The sequence below is a fragment of the Lytechinus pictus genome, chromosome 8 (assembly GCF_037042905.1).
Source record: "Lytechinus pictus isolate F3 Inbred chromosome 8, Lp3.0, whole genome shotgun sequence".
Classification (NCBI taxonomy): domain Eukaryota; kingdom Metazoa; phylum Echinodermata; class Echinoidea; order Temnopleuroida; family Toxopneustidae; genus Lytechinus; species Lytechinus pictus.
Genome location: NC_087252.1, coordinates 20,788,113 through 20,806,197, shown reverse-complemented (window position 1 = coordinate 20,806,197; position 18,085 = coordinate 20,788,113). Strand labels below are relative to the sequence as shown.

General features: G+C 36.4%; 1 protein-coding gene across 1 annotated transcript; it reads right to left on the bottom strand.

The window, feature by feature from the left end:
* Positions 1-804: 804 nt before the first annotated feature.
* On the bottom strand, positions 805-15,186 carry LOC129266721 (UDP-glucuronosyltransferase 2C1-like). The gene is made up of 6 exons (XM_054904539.2): positions 14,852-15,186; positions 12,433-12,753; positions 10,461-10,712; positions 9,115-9,337; positions 7,363-7,582; positions 805-2,472 (listed from the first exon to the last, which is right to left on the bottom strand). Exons 1-6 carry the CDS (start codon positions 15,179-15,181, stop codon positions 2,190-2,192), a joined length of 1,629 nt encoding a protein of 542 aa, XP_054760514.2. The 5' UTR covers positions 15,182-15,186; the 3' UTR covers positions 805-2,189.
* Positions 15,187-18,085: the final 2,899 nt, after the last annotated feature.

Here is an 18,085-nt window from a genome sequence, read left to right as displayed (position 1 = left end):
GAACCCTACATGAAACATTTGTACCAACCTTTTGGGTCAGTAAGCTTGGGTCCTAAGGTGCAAAAATGCACCTGTTATCATTACTTGCACCAAGAAATGCTCGTTTGCACCATAAAAAGTGCAACTCTTAACCTTTTAAGGTGCATAATACTTGACATAAAAAAGGTTCAAATCTGAACCTTTATTTTCATGGTTTATCTCAGTCTGCACCCTATTTCATCTCTGCACCCTATTTCATCTCTGCACCATATTTCATCTCTGCACCCTATTTCATCTCTGCACCCTATTTCATCTCTGCACCCTATTTCATCTCTGCACCATATTTCATCTCTGCACCCTATTTCATCTCTGCACCCTATTTCATCTCTGCACCCTATTTCATCTCTGCACCATATTTCATCTCTGCACCATATTTCATCTCTGCACCCTATTTCATCTCTGCACCCTATTTCATCTCTGCACCCTATTTCATCTCTGCACCCTATTTCATCTCTGAACCATATTTCATCTCTGCACCATATTTCATCTCTGCACCCTATTTCATCTCTGCACCATATTTCATCTCTGCACCATATTCCATCTCTGCACCCTATTTCATCTTTGCACCCTATTTGGTGCTTCGTAATCGCACCCATCATTCGCTAGCCCCCCCTGTGGTGCTGCTATTTGAACCCCTATTTCTTAGTGTGTCTTTAGATTAAGGTCATAAAGTTGATTATCTCTCCACATTCTAAACTTTAAGAAACCGTTCATTATTATAAACCTCTTAGATTATAATACGCTTTACTCGTCATAATTTTTTTTGGCAGGTATTTCTGCATTTATTTGCCTCCGACGAAGATTCTGCTAGGATCGAAAGCTTAGGCCCCTTTTTGACTTTCTAATTTACTCCATTGGCTCTCTTTTATTAGATAAGCAGTTTTTAGCAGCTTCTTTTTGCCATTTATTGTATAGTCAAAATAAATTAACAATACATAAACATAATCGTAGTATGACATTAAAGTACATTGCAATGTGACAAATTTTTAACAGTGTCATAACAAAAAATTAGACATGAATACAATTTAAGGATAAGACAAAGTAGTAAAAAACAAATGCAGTGGCAAACTATTTGAGCAAAATAAATGCTTGAGTAATAGCAGCCAATTACTTTTAAATTACTTTAATTAAACCACAATGCTTAATGCACAGTAACCATGTCCATTTCAGTAAAGAACTAAAAAAAAATTGTTTCACATTTCGCAAAATATACATAATATTATACATCTTGAACAGTTGAAATAAAATGTCTAAAATAGCATTTAATAATCATTTGACAAAGTAAAGCAATAGCATGAAATACAGGAACTTCTTCTAAAATGGTTTCTATGAACACATTTCTCTAGATGAGCAAAAACAATACCATTTATATAAAATGTCAATTTAAGATTTGGGAAGTTCAATATTTGAGGGCTCTCCCTTCATGATAGTTTCCACTAATGAAAAAAATTGAGTTAAATCTTTATTGAAACTCCCAAATCCGCATTTTCGGATTATCATTAATGTGGGGGAAAATAAAAAAATACAACAATGAATGCGGTAGATCAGGTCCATGGGTAGATAAAGAGAAACGATAATAGTTACCAACTAATTAACCACACTGGAACCTGCCCCCCGCAATGCTCTCTTCACAAGGTTTCCCTCTTCTATCACATTGAAAGACAATTTTATTGACATTTTGTACAATCTTATAGTTATAATTGAATTGCCATCCAATGATATTTGATGCGTGACAAAATGCACTAACACAGAAGAATAACGAAACAAAGATTAAAGTGAGAAAATACATAAAGTGTCGATTTCACACTATATAAAAACTTTTTTTTTAAGTAAAAAAAAAAACATTGCAATAATGCAGAACACAGGAGAAATACAACAGAAGTGAAGAAAAGAAGGAGTCTATTGATAATATTATGGCACGCATTTTCTCTTTTAAAATATCTGTTTATAAAACGACATTCTTCCACAAACACCGCATGGTTCGATTTCTCCTTCAACATTCATCAAAAGGACCAGGAAGAAAGAAGGGCGTTTAAAGATACAAGTCGCGTCAGTAAGTCTAAATTTTCCCTGTACTTCAATCAAGTTAAAATCTATAGGTCTTGCCCCACCCTAGCCATCAAAATACCCTAGTACCACGCCTGTACAAATTAATCATTCTTTTGTTTAGAACTAAAGAAAATTCGCTTGCAGCGCCTAAATGAACATCGTACACAGTTATAAAAAATCACTAAAATTATTGATATAACCACAAGGAATAACCCCAAGGCGTCTAGCAGATTTCGTTGTATGAAGTTGAGATCTTTGAGTGGACTTCTCATGTAGTCGCCCCCATGTTTCATCACGTGATTGACCCAGAATGCAGCGCGATCACCTGGATGCATTGATCTGCTTCTCAGACGAGATGAGAGTACCTTCGCCATCTTGGAATAACTGCATTAAATAATTATGGAGACGCCATTACCTAGACCTTTTATTTTATCTTTATTTTTTACACTTTTTAGGAAAATTATATGCTCAATTTGAATGATTCGAAATAAATCCAGATCAGATTTATATTTAATCCTAATTATAACTTCTTAATCTCAAAAGCCTTGAAATTTTTTTTTTGACTTTAACAAAAAAAAAAAAGTAAGTCCAGGAGAGCGTTTCATGAACATTTTCGCCGACAAGTTGTCAGATCTGACAAATTTCCTTGATTGTAATTGGCTAAGAAGCATTGTTACTATGGAAACTCGGATAAAATGGGACTTGTCGGATAAAACGTCTGACAAATCCTTTCATGAAACGCTAAAAAGGTTTATCTAAATCTAATGTTCGGCTGGTCACTATTCACAGCCGATCGATCTGTAATTATTTCAATCTTTGACATTAATATTCAATATATTTTTACGTTATAATTATGTCGCCTGACAGCTAGGCAGCATCATGTTGATGTGATCACTCAATAAACAGGAGGACATTGATCGATTTTGAGGACAATTTTCGCTCTTATTATTTTGTATCAGTCATTTCGTTGTACTACATGAAGTCTTTTGATCTCGTTTGGGAAATGTTTGACTTTTTACTTTCATTTTACTATGCACGTACTCTCTCCATATCGAGTTATGCATGTTTGATGTTTTAAACCATTTGTACTGATATACCTGTAAGTTTTACTCAATTCATCTTTTTGGCTGCGAATGTGCAATAATAATAAAACCTTTTCAATTTCAATATGTTACAGATAGACCATCATAGACGTATGCTAGTGGCGGAACCATAGGGACACATCCGGTCGGTGCCCCCCCCCCTTTGAGAGGCACAACCATATACAGTGCGTCCCACAAAAAACGAAACCGAGATTTATCGATGATTTATCATAACTTAATCGCAAATACAGTAGACAAATGACCTACCATTTTAAAGCTTAGAATCTCTTCTTTCTTCTGAAATTACTTAGATTATTTCTCATTCACGCATGAGTGAGCAAAAGCAATTTGAAAAGGGGATACCAAAAAGTCACTTGGCGGGCCGTATCTGGGTTTTAAAAAGAAAACCACATTTTAAAAAAGTTCAATATCTGCTCTTTAATTTGATACCTCAATTATAGAAAATGGTCAAGAAATAACAAAGTTCTGGTTATTTGAAACATGAACCATGTTTGAAATAAGGCTTGAATTTCAATAATTTCATAAAATGAAGAGGTTTAATACCCCCATCTCACTAGATGGCGAGTCCACTGCGATCGTCAAAAATCGACAAAGCGTGGTATAACGTAGCTTGATCGTGCCTTGATCTTTTCAATCTTCTCCGTCGTACCTTGATCTTTTCTGAAGCGGCAAGGATCGCCACCATCTTCCTGGTCGCCACAAAATTTTGAACATGTTCAAAACTTACGTAGCGAGATCGCGGAGGTACTAAAGCGCATCACAATCGAGTCATGAGCGTATTACAAACGACATATTCGTAGCTGTAACGGAGCCCCAACGCATAAAGCGTAGTATAAGCGCATTAAAAGCGGCACCGATCGCCCGTGGTTTTCAGGCCCGTTCCCAAGACAATTCTGCTACGCTGCTTCCGTTTACAAGGCGACTGCCTTGCGCTCGACACGCTTCACACAGCTTCCACCACGACGCTTCCTTCTTTGGGTGGCATGTGGCACACGTTCTCAGCCCGCTACAGGCGTTCGCGTTGCGCTTTTGCTGCGCCGCTGATGACTGGGCAGCGATTGCGCAACAACCGTTCGCGCTGCTATAAAGCGCCGTGCCGATGGTGGCGGATTATCATATTTGCAACAGATTACGAGGCGATACCACGGCGTTTTCAAACATACCTCCCAGAAAAAGGACCAGAAAAGGGAAAGCTGCCCAAGCTACCCCTCTTAGGCCGGCGGTCGAAGAGGAAGATCAAGGGGTTATGGTGGTGGTAGAGGAGGAGGAGATAGAGGAGGAAGAGGAGGGGGTACAGGAGGAGGATGAAAATCTTACTGCTGAGCCAGCTGGAAAGAGAAAAAAGACGCTCACATGTCTTGATGACGAAATGGGTTACCTCTGCAGAAATAAATAAATTGATTATGTTTTGAAAATAAATTGAATTCTAACCACAGTGACAGTAGACAACATCAAATTTTGTTAATGATTCGATCACTAATGTATTGATTGGGAAAGGCAATCTTTAGGGAGATTCTGGCATTGTGCCCCCCTCCCTTTTTATGAGTGCTCTCACATCAGTAGACTACTTCTTGTCAGCAAATTTGAAAGGAATTTACCAAATATTTTTGAGTGACAAACTTTTGTGGAAAAAAATAAACAGAATATCTGTAAGAAATGAGAACTTTCTTAACATAAAAATATCTGATTGACTCACCAGCACTGAGGTCCTCTATGCGAAGGCAAAAATGTAGAAAATCAAGTGGCGATTAATTCATCGGGATCCTTTAATGCGATGTCCATAAACAAGATAAATGCGAATGAAGAACGATGTCGCGATGAAGAACGACCGCGCACGTGAGGCCTCAGCGAAACGCGTCGCGAATAGGGTAATCGTGACACGAGATGTTCTCCTAGAAATATTACACGCTGTCCACTTGGATAACACAAGCGATGAATATATATTTACATATGTCCAAAATCAAAAGGATGGAAAATGAAGAACTTGAAATCCTGATGATGAAAAATAAATCCAAAGTAAGAGCTATTTGTTGTGTTGCAAAGAAAAATGACTAGCAGAAATTGTACATGTCCTTACTAGGTGAAGACTTTCTACCGCGTGTGTTGGAGTGTAAAAATTAACCATGAGGTTGCTCTCAGCTTAAATCTGATTGGCTAGTCGTTGCTAAGTGAGAAAAACATCCGCTTAGAGATAGACAGGAGAATCAAGTTGAATAGTCTAACTGAGAGGTGCTCCATGAAAAGAAATAATTAAGTTGTAAATCAGCTGTCTTTGCATGATCAATGTAAAATAAAGTGATCAAGCTCTGATCATGTTGAAATCAGTGTTTGATGAAAAGAAAACCACTACATATCAAAGATTTTTATGCTCTTTTATGAAATTCTGGATGCATCCCTCATATTAACTATTAGGCTCATCGACATCTTTTGAATGAAATTTTAAAAATATTGTATATTATGACTTAGGTGACAGCCAGGATCGGACCCTGTATCTTTTTGGCCTCCTCCTTCTCCTGTCCTCGCAATCAACTTTTAACTGATGTGATGTTCTTTTAGAATGCCAAGATGTATAAGTCCAACCAAATTCTGGACATCCATGTTGGTCGGAGGTTGGCAATCGACTGAAAAATGTGTCATGTGCCGCGATTAGTATGCCGATTGCTTGAAATCGTTTCAAGAGCCCATCATGAACGTAACATAATCGCTTCATTCGTAGCACCACCGTACCGAGGTCCTAATTAGCGTATGAGCCTCGTTGTACGATCGCTTTGATCGCAGAAGCAGCGCATCACATCTGCCTCGAATCTTCGCAAGAAAGTGGCATCGTCGTACTTTCAGCGTATTACCACCGCCTTCAGCGCAGGTCGGTCGCATAGAAGTTGCAGTGCAATCGTCTCGCAGGCTAAAAATAGAATTCGAGGAAGATTCTGCTACGATTTGCGGGATTTACACAGATCGCCATGGTCGCCACGATCGCCTTCCTGGTGAGATGGGGGTATTACAGGCTATAGCGTGCAAACTCACTCGACACTCCGTTTTGTTGACGATCAGCCATGCATTAAGTCTTTTGTGACATTGCTATAGCTTCTGTGGACCCCGGTGAAAACACGTTTATTGAATGAAATTATGGAAATGCAAGCATTGTTTCGAGGGATCATAATTCTTTTACTACTTGACCATTTTCTGTGATTTAGGTATCAAAGAAAAAAGGAGATATTGAAATTTCTAGTCATGTGATTTTCTTTTTGAAATTCAGATACCCCCGCCAAATGAGTTTTTGGCATCCTTTCTTCGAATTGTTTTTGCTCAATCATGCGTGAATGAGGAATAATCTAAGTAATACCAGATGAAAGAAGAGATTCTAAGCTTTACATTGGTAGGTCATTTGTCTATTTTATTTATGATTAAGGTATGATAAATCATCGCTAAATCTCGGTTTCGTTTTTTCTGGGACGCACTGTATATTTTTAGGTGTTTATGTCACGCATACGCAAGTTAGGACTGTTTTTTTTTGCTTGTCAAATTTTTCCTGGAACAAAATGACCTCCATTTTGTATTGAAACCTTTTTTTTAATCACATAAAATTAATGGATTTTTTCTGCATGCAAATTCAATGAATCACTGAAAGGAATTGTGATTAAATGAGACATAATACAAAATGTTCTCTTGCAACGAATATTCTGGCAAACACGTTTTAAAAACCAGTCCATCAAATTAATTGGTGGAGCATTATACGAATGACATTTTGAAGTTATTTTGAGTAAGAAATTTGACATAAATATCCCAATGAGGGATGAGGATTCAAACGAAACAGGCCTACTTATAATACACACAGGTAATGAAATCATTGAACAACTCAATTTTTGTACTGATAATAAAACCATTATAGATAAATTTGAAAATTAAACAAGTTCAATCGTATGTAAAAAAATGATTTAAAAAATCTTCTAAATACTATAAATCATTGGTTAATAGGGGCGTCTTTTTTCAAGCCTTTGTGCTTATGACTGTCCCCTCCCATATGCAATGATTGCTTATTGTTATTTTACCGTGAAAAATTGTCAATATATTTTATGTTGTATGACCATTTTTTGCATGGAAATAAAGAATCAATCAATAAAATTCTCTCGAAAGGGGTTAAAAATAGGAAAATGCAGGTATATACACTAACCTTTTATTGCTTAAGATTGTCTTAATGGCGTCATCCAGGGAGTCAACAGTCACCCTGGTCTTGTCAAGGACTATACCGAAACCCTGATGCTTCAGTCGTACCCCCTGGTCGATAGCATCTCCCGTCAGAGGTATGATAATGGCTGGAACACCGTGGTATATGGTCTCGTAAAACCCGTTGTTGCCGCCGTGGAAAATAAAGAGATGTGTTTTTGGATGGCCTATAGAAGAAAAAAACTTGATCAACTTATATTTCGAGAGAGAGAAAAACGCAACAACAAATATGCATCGACTTTATCTTCTGCAGAAACTAATATAGCATTCCCTGATAACCGACACTTTATTCCGACATTGTGGATTATTAGACGACATACGCCTGTCAAGTCTGAAACACAGAGACTACCAAACTCGGCCTGTATGCACCACCTATACCACATAAAAGTGATTTCTAATTTTTTTTGTGGGGCTATTCAGTCAACACTTACTTACATAGTTACATACTGTTTCAGAAAAAAAAAACATAAAAAAACTGACCTAAACCCTTTATAAGAAGGAAATACATTTTTGGCAAGTATTGAACCTTTATATATATATATATATATACATTTTTCAGAAGCTGTTGTAAAATCTAAATGTAATGTAAAAACTTTAAAATGTATATATTCATATCAAATGCACGCAGAGACTCCAACCCCAAACACGTTCTGATCTGGAGATTCTCCCACCTGGATCCCCTAGCAAACTGGAGACTCTAATTTGATGTACGTTTGCGCACATCACGAGCGCGAAGTCCCTTGCGGTCGGGATCCTGGGCCCACTAAAAGGGTCCAGGAAGCTCTAGGGTTCTAGATAGATGCTCTCTTATGCTATCTCGGGCTATTTTTTTAATATGATGGGACCAGTGGCGTAATGAGCTAAAAATTTCGAAAGGGCTCTGGCATATCGCGTCAAATTGGTAAACACTTGCGAGCGAGCGAAAATGTTGATGTATTATTACAGAAATCCAATTTTGTTATAGATTTCGACATATTAAAAAATGATAATTTCAGTTTTCACCCTACTGTATTTCCTTTTCTCTCTTTTTTTTCTTGGTCGTGACTTTTTTGCCCCCCCCCCACCCATCTGTACGACTTGGGAGGGTACCAAGTAAATAACAATTGAATGAATCAAATCATACATTTTGGCTAGACAAAACTTAATAAAATTTTTCATATATATCATATTCATGCATGCATATAAAATTGATAAGCATCTACAAAATCATACGTTTTGGTGATAACTTTATCCGTATCAACCAGTGAAGACATACTACATCACGGCCTTGAAACTGACATTTCCATCCATCTTGTCTCAATACTTGATGATCTCTTGAGTAAGATTGCTCCAAACGCCATATAGCGGGGCGCGCCAATGGGCGAGATCGCGCGGCTTGGATATGAAAATTTAATTTCGGTTTTTAAAAAGGTGTTTGGGCGGGAGAAAGATCATTTAAAGCGGGAGAAAAACCATCTTATGTGGGAGACACAGGGCCTGGGCGGGAGATATAAAATCTCAAGCGGGAGAACGGGAGATTTTGCGAAAAAGGGCTTTCGGCGGGAGATCTCCCGCCGAAAGCGGGAGAGTTGGAGTCTCTGTGCACAATTCTACTGACGTACCCTTGAAACAACCTGCATCAAGCTAAGTTACTGAATTGCTTCAATTAAAGAAGATACCGAAGACCAATCACCTTCAGGCCTACAGATCGATCCCTTACCTAAAATATCATTTTGTGGCAGCCATGGCATCGTCTTGACGTTCGGAGGTACCTTAAACCTAGGTTCACCTGCGAATTGCCACAGGACCTTCTGTTGCAGATATCGTTCAAAGGCCTCTGCGAACGGCTCAAGGAACTCCGATTTGATGTGCGACACGTAAGTGCCCAGGGTGAACAAGATGACGCCCTCATCGCCAGAAGACTGCATGAATGCTTCCAAGTCCTAGCAAAAACAAAGCAAATCATTGATAGGGGAAACAAATCGATGAAATTTCTATCTCTTTCCTCCGGACTCACTGCTTTTTCGTTTTCATTTAAGATTATTAGTCTGATAAAAAGCATCATTGAAATTAAAAAGAAAATAGTGTCGTCTTTGGATATGTTTTAATGTAACACCTGTTATAAGATATACCCATGCTCGTTGCCGATGAGCTATTTCATAATCATATTGTCTAAAATGTATTGGAAGAACTTTTCCTTAACCGAAGAAAAAGTAACAAAAAGAACAATGAAGTGTGATGAGTCTTACACCGATTCCATTTTGATCTACCTCTTTTCCTATTATTATAGAATGATGAGTAAATTTACGATTTTAACCATGTTATACAATAGGCCAATAGATAAATATGACAAGCTTACATATCTCAAATCGAACTCTTCGTGATAAAAGTACAATAACGTGCTCCTGACATTGGCGGCGGAAGCCAAAAATTTTAGGTGGGACCACAAAAAAATTTTGACAAGCAAAAAAAAAAAAGTTTATCAACCAAAAATGTTAGGGGGGACGTAGGAAAAAAAAATTGACAAGCAAAAAAGAAAGAAAGAAAAAAAAAAAAAGGGTTATCAACAAAATTTTTAGGGGGGTCCGTCCCCCCGTCCCCCCCCCCCCCGCTTCCGCCGCCTATGGCTCCTGACAAAAATGCATATAGGCGAACTGTTTCTGAACCTTTTCAACTGATCAGACAAGCAAGGCAACTTTATAAATAGAACACCATAAATAAATGATTTAAAAAAGGTGTTTTTAAAATTGTCTTTCATTTCTAAATAAATCTTTTATTTTAGACTGAGGATGCAAGACAGTCAAATCGAATATAAAAAAAGTTAAAAACAATCTATGAAGTTTTACATTTAAACCGCCAACATGGCCAAGGGATAAACCCAAATCAAATAAGTCAGGCTGCATTGTTCGTTTAGTTCGTCATACCGCATTCGATACGGAATTATTGAGAAATTTTAGACTATTGCGTGGCGATGTCATTTCAGACTGATTTTGGCAATCATCTTCGAACTAATCTCAACACACCTCACCCTCTTCTGATAGCAAATTTCTCTTTATGAAAGCTTACACTTGGTAACGGTGACACCGGTCTGGCTGTGATGCCTCCTATCGGGATAATATTCGGGAGAAGCGGGAGAGGGAACTCGACGGCAAAATCGAGATTGAATAAGAATAAATCGGTGTAGATCCCCACCAGTTCTGAAACCGAACCGGTTAAATCCGGTCTGATCTTGTGGCGCTCTCTAAGTTCGTTGAATGGTTGGTTCATGTACTCAAACATCGGGGAAAATCCTTGGTTCAATATTACGTTGTTAACACGCTGTATGAATAATGATAATAATATAAAAAGTACTATTGTTATTTGTTTCCTTATTTTTATGGGGGCGGGACAGATGACCTAGTTGTGACGTCATAATATTTTAAAATGAAACGGCCAACATTTCTATTTCTTTTTTAAATGTATCTATTGATTTCCAAATTTCAAAACAATACAAAACAGATCTGTAAAGCAAAGATAATCATAAAGCAAAGTAAAAATGTCATTAATTCGAGAAAAAAAATAGTAAAAGAAACTAAAAACAGCGGCTTACAAGATTGAAGCAAAGTCATCGATTTGAATATTGCAAAATAAGTTATTAATCAAGGGAATGGAGGGATGCCTAAGGCAACACCTCTATTCTTCATACTCTTTCCCTTGTTTTCTCCCGTTTCCTCTGTCTTAGTTTTCGTTTCTCCTCCAATTTCTTTGTTCCATTAAAAAAAATCACGGTTCCCATGTGGGACCGCGGATGGTTATCATCATGAGATATGAAAGAATTGTCACTGAAGTACTTTAGCTTTCAGTTTTTTTTTTCCACAACATGCCTGTTGGAAAGAACACAGTGTGATCACAGTGTGTTCTCACATTGTGTTTACCTAGTGAATTATTTGAAAATATTATTCATATTTTTTATTACATCGTTAATATGATTACATTATGTATTCTATTATTAAAGCTCTGAAAAACTGTAATGTTAAATATTCTTATTGGTACGATGTATTTGACTATTTATTGTTATTGATTTATCTTTGTATGTTTTTATGTCTTTTATCATTCCCAGTGCCCTCTTGTTAATCAGTTTTCGTAACTGAAGGGGCTACCATGGTAAAAGAAAACTGAAATAAATAAATCAATATATAATAATAATAATAATATAGGGTATTTATATTGCGCACATATCCACCTTGTTAGGTGCTCAAGGCGCTCCTATATAACCCGGCTAAGCTAGGCGTTCAGAGCGCACACAGCTTTTTAAGGAATTACTTCCTATACCGGTACCCATTTACCTCATCTGGGTTGAGTGCAGCACATTGTGGATCAGTTTCTTGCTGAAGGAAATTACGCCATGGCTGGGATTCGAACCCACGACCCTCTGTTTCAAAGTCCGAAGACTAATCCACTGGGCCACAACGCTCCACATATAAATACTGTTAGAATGCTCGAATTCAACAGTGTGAAGATATTTACACACTGTGGACACCTCGAAAGTGTGATTGTTTACACCTTGTTTACACGGTCGACTATGTGAATGAGTGATTCACACTGTTGAAATACTCAAATTTAACAGTGTGAAGGCAATTTCAGTTTGCGTTCCACACTGTGAACACGCTGTGTCACATGATAATAATAAGTGGCCTCTATATAGCACTTTATCAATCTACGACTGTTCGAAGCGCTTCACAATTATTTTTACCCGGTTACTGGATTCATAGCATTTCAAGCAGCCTGCTAAACCAACCACAATGACGGTTGTTTCCTACCGGTACCCAATTAGCACCTGGGTGAGAATGGCAAACTGTGGATTGACGCCTTCCCAAAGGACGCTAGGCCATGGTGGGATTCGAACACACGACCCTCTGATTACAAGGCGAGAGTCAGAACCGCTACACCACGGCGCTTCCACCTGCTGTGGATATAATGTTGTAAATTAATACTATGACCAAAATCAACAACGAAGACAATTATATTGATTATGAATTATGGGACGCTGAAACACTACCTGCAAAAAGGACATTGAGCTCGTATAACCGGTCATAAAGTATGGAACGTACGCTAAATTCACTGGATTATGAGCATAGGCGGTGAACACAGGCAGGGACATCGGGGACGATAAGACCGCTGTTGCGTTTATTTTCATTGCCAAAAGCAGACTGCACAACCAGATCATATCGTAGACGACCACGTCGAAGTTTCCCGACTCGATTTGGTGCATGACGTCGGGGTTTCGCCCCAAGAGCTCATCACAGTCATCGGCAACCCCTTGACGAGCTGTTTTCATCATTTTGAGCAAGTAAGCAACATTATTCGGCTCTAATGCGTTCTAAGAAGAGGTAAAAATAAAGATAAGTCAATTATAAACATCCTTAGATTTCTACTGCCAATACTGAAAAGTGAGAACAGTCAAACCGCATACATATATATTATTGTTATTATTATTATTAATAACTACAAGTACAAGAAAATGTTTCAATTCATCGTTAAATTGTAGTAATTATGGATAGATTTTATAATTTTAAACTAAGTTTCACTTTCAAGTATCTTAAACTGAAAAATAGATAATTTGAGCTAGCATGACACCAACATACTAATCCAGGTTTCCCCAATAAATAATTTTATCATAGTTTAAACAACATATTATTGTACATCAACTTCAACATTAAGTTTACTTATTTCTGATAAGAACTTCGATTACCATTGAAGAAAAAACAAACAGGCATGATTTATAATGAAAATGTCATCAACTCGGCTATAAAATAAATAATGTTATTCATGAAGTTTTGCATTTTTCAAGATACCAGAACATAAGCAATATTGGCATTATATAAAAGATCCCGATCACATCACAGACTCAATAAATAAACAAGTGGAATGCCTCTGGCGGTCTCACCTGCATCACGCGATTCAATATAGCAGCAGTGCTGACTTTGAAAACTACTATAACTTGCACAAGATGTTCAGTGATACTTGGTTACTCTTATGTACACGTTTTATGAACTAGACCAATACACTTACAGAGATATGATGGTAATTCAACAAATACCCCCAACATGGCCAAATTTCATTGACCTTACATGACCTTTGACCTTGAACATGTGATCTAAAACTCGCACAGGATGTTCAGTGATACTTGATTACTCTTATGTCCAAGTTTCATGAACTAGACCAATAAACTTTCAAAGTTATGATGGTAATTCAACAAATACCCCCAATTTGGCCAAAGTTCCTTGACCCTAAATGACCTTTGACCTTGGTCATGTGACGTGAAACTCGTGCAGGATCTTTAGTGATACTTGATTAACCTTATGTCCAAGTTTCATGAACTAGGTCTATATATTTTCTAAGTTATGATGACTTTTCAAAAACTTAACCTTAGGTTAAGATTTTGATGTTGATTCCCCAAACATGGTCTAAGTTCATTGATCCTAAATGACCTTTGACCTTGGTCATGTGACATGAAACTCAGGCAGGATGTTCAGTAATACTTGATTAACCTTATGGCCAAATTTCATGAACTAGGTCCATATAGGGTCCTACTTTCTAAGTTATGTTAATTGTCATTTCAAAAACTTAACATTCGGTTAAGATTTGGTGTTGACGCCGCCGCCGCCACCGCCGCCGTCGGAAAAGCGGCGCCTATATCTCACTCTGCTATGCAGGTGAGACAAAAATGCTTCATAAGTTAATTGTAGATGTATAATATAGGGAGATTTAAGTTTGATAATGTTAAAAAGAATTGTTTAAAGGACGTTCTAATTTTGAACGTCAAATAAAGTACGTTTTGTGTTTGCTGAGCGAAGATGCATTTCAAATTGAATGAACTTTCAACTCAATGTTGGAAACATTTTAAATTCTTTGAAGGGATACTCCGGGAGATATGACCTTTTTTATTTACAATGGCAAAATTATAACACTTGTTAGCATTAACCGATGTTAGCAAGCATAACCGCAGAGTGGAGAGAATTTGTATATTTTCTTTATTTCAACAGTGAAACTATAATAATACAAGCATAACTGGTTGAATAGGTGTGCTGAAAAATTAAATATTAGATTTACATCCGAAAAAAGATATATGCAGATCAGCCATCTGTTATAGCAGCAACCGTGGAGGTAGACGTGGTTTTATACTAGTAAATCTTTTTTTTTTTTTTTTTTTTTTTTTTTTGGGGGAGGGGGGGTTTCTTGTGCATGCATGTGGAATTGACATTAAAAAAATGTACAATACAGCTATTGTACTTTTTAAAAAAATCTCCCGCTATCATTTTTAGCCAAAAAAATGTTGTCTGCACACCCTTCCCTATAGTAGGCCAACCATTGAGAGTCGCGCCCCTGGTTCCTTGACTTACATATATGTTACAAAACGATGGATCAATTGCACCGACATTAACTGAAATTAAAAGTGTACTTATCGATTAACCTACCTTTGAGAAGGCCAAATGCCTCTCTTTAACAGAGGCGATTTGTTCGGCTGTCTGTTCAAACACGATGAAGTTCAATTCCAAGTCTTCAATATCATCAGCCCTGTACGCATACGCTTTGCTGACAAGAACCGTGACGTTGTGTCCATGTTTCACGAGGTATTTACCGATCGTCTTCCCAACGAAATAATGTGATCCTTCGCCCAGACTTGTGGTGATAAGGACATTACCCGCCTGGAGATCTGATGGCATGGTAAAAAACACTACACAGAGAAGTATGAAAGGGACTGTAGGTCGAGACCTGTGTCTTGTTGACAGATGTACAAACTCCATTATAGGCCTGCGCCGGAGGCGCGTTTCCGTTTTACACCCTGGCGAAGGCATTTTCCGGAAAAATAGCCACAAAGCGACTAGTGAAGAGTCTACGTCTACGTTTGTTTACATAATCAGCTGGGCGCGCGATCCAAAAGTCCGCACCAAAGATATCCGCAGAACATACGTGCAAATGCAGCTGAGCTTATAGACCAAAAGCTTCAGTCTCTGTATTTTGGTTGTTCCGCTGAACTATATACGTTGGCTTCATGATTTTTGTTTTTACTTTATCGCACATGATCGTTTATATGAATGAAAACGAATAATAGCTAAAATATTGAAAAATAAAACACATAATTACTTTTTTTTCATATTATATCTATCCTTATATCTATCATATCTGTCTATCCACTATCTATGTTATAAATCAATCTATGGTACTACATGATATATCTATCTGTTAATTTGTCTATCTACTCTGTCTCTCTCATTCTCTATCTACCTATCTATCTGTCTATCTATCTATCCATCTAACATCTATCTCTCAAATTCTCTATCTATCCATCTGTCTCTCTTTTATTTCTCTCTATCCATCTGTTAATCTACTCATGTGCAATATCAACACTGCTTCGACTTCCTTCGGGAGTCTATTTCCTCAGCTCTACTTTTCCCTTTTTTGTGCTCGATTCGATTCAATTACTACTTTATTTACTTGTTACCATTGTTAAATGTCTTGTATTGCATAATGACCTTTTTTCTGAAGGTTGCCTCCTATTCTCTTTCAAATTCCACCTCTTGCTTTCCCTTCTCTTTGTCTTATCCCAATTTCTTTCCCTTCTCTCACCTCTTTCTTCTTAATCTTTCGTTCCGCTTTTTTCTTCTTTGGTGACACTTTACTTTTGGCCTTTTGTATTTATTTATGATACATTTCTTTTTTATCTGTATGAATTTGTATTGTATTTGATGTTTATTTATAATGTTTACTTTATATTTTGTTATGATTCTATTTGTATGTAAACATTCACTTATTTCAGTCTTTGACTGCTTGTGATTGTATTTTGATAGTTTTTATTGCAATAAAATCCAATATATATATATATATATATATATATATATATATATATATATATATATATCTCAAATTCTCTCTATATATCCATCTGTCTATCTTTTTCTCTCTCTCTGTTTCTCTCTATCCGTCTATCTATGTCTCGAATTCTCTCTATCCATCTGTCTGTCTTTTTCTCTCTATCCGTCTATGTATTTATCTCTCAAATTATATATCTATCTATCTATTTATCTATCTATCTATGTAACTACAGTATCTATCTATCTGTTAATTTGTCTATCTTCTCTGTCTCTCTCATTCTTTATCTATCTATATATCTATCTAACATCTATCTATCTTTCAAATTCTCTATCTCTCTCTCCCTCTATCTATCTCTCCATCTGTCTGTCTTTTTTTTCTCTCTTTGTCTATTTCTCTTTTTCCGTCCATATATATATATCTATCTATCTATAACATCTCTCCATCTCTCAAGTTCTCTCCCCCATCTATATATCTATCTATCTATCTATCTTCTATCTATTTATCTCTAGCCCAGTATACGCCGATGATACTATAGTATTCGCCAATGGAACAAATTCTGTACAAAATATAATGACTGAGATTAATAGATTTGGAAATATAGCAGGGCCGAAAGTCAATTGGTCTAAATCTAAAATAATGAAGTTAGATGAAAATATAGAGTTAAATGACCTAGAATGCACAGTCGATCCAGTAAAATGTCTTGGAATATATGTTGGTAAAAACCATGTTGATGTAGAAAAAAGAAATTGGGAAGGGAGACTTGGAAAAGTCGAAAATATACTTAATTTATGGAAAATGAGAAATCTGACTTACTTTGGAAAAATATCTGTCATTAAGATTTTAATAGCATCACAATTTGTTTATGTTGCTTCGGCAGTTCCTGTGCCCGATTATATTTCAAAGGCCTTGAATAAAAAATTATATACATTTTTATGGAATTCCAAAAAAAATAAAGTTAAGAGAAATGTATGTTTAAACAAAGAAATTGATGGTGGGTTAAACATGGTTGATATGAAAGCCAAATTTTCATCACTTCGATTAGCGTGGATTTATAAATATATGGATGAAATAAAGGGAGCATGGAAAACTCTTTTTACCTATTGGACAAATAAGATTGGTGGTTTTCCATTATGTTTACATTATAATTGTAATAGTGTAGACATTGTTAATTTAGGGAAAAGGTATAATCTACCCTCCTCTTATATCGATTTTCTATATGTTTGGGCAAATTTGAGATACCAGAATTTTTTGAAAATTACTGATATTCCAAAACAAGTTTAATGGAATAACAGTAATATAAAAATACAAAATGAAACACTAAATTTTAATAAATGGAGGAAATCTGGTGTATTGATGGTAAATCATGTTATAAAAGAAGGTAAATGGAAAAACCTCAATACGGTATTTGATGATTTTGAAAACAGAAAATTATTATACAATTTTGAACTACAAAAGTTGAAGAAAGCATTTCCCAACACCTGGCTGGAAAATAGATCAAATGCACAACAAAAGGAAATAACGATTATACCCAATCTTATTGAAATATCAAATGGTGATTTAATTGATGTAAATATCTTGAAAGCTGGGCATTATTATCATTATTATTTAGAACATAACAAAACAGAAGCATCTTTCTTTATGTTTTGGCAAAATTATTTGGGACTTCAGATAGAAATTAAATGGGACAAAGTCCTGTATTTTAAACTTAGACAAATAAAAGATAATAAGGTTAGAGAATTTAATTTTAAGCTCCTGCATAAAATACTTCCGTCCCAATCAAATTTATTTAAATGGAGTTTAAAAAATGATGATAAATGTAATCTTTGTTTACTTAA

Excerpts from the sequence above, each read along its gene's own strand:
- LOC129266721 (XM_054904539.2), bottom strand. The coding sequence starts at position 15,181 with ATGGAGTTTGTACATCTGTCAACAAGACACAGGTCTCGACCTACAGTC. Across the intron at positions 9,338-10,460 it reads CGGTGTCACCGTTACCAAGT|GACTTGGAAGCATTCATGCA; the intron begins GTAAGCTTTCAT and ends TGTTTTTGCTAG. Across the intron at positions 7,583-9,114 it reads GCCACAAAATGATATTTTAG|GCCATCCAAAAACACATCTC; the intron begins GTAAGGGATCGA and ends TTTCTTCTATAG.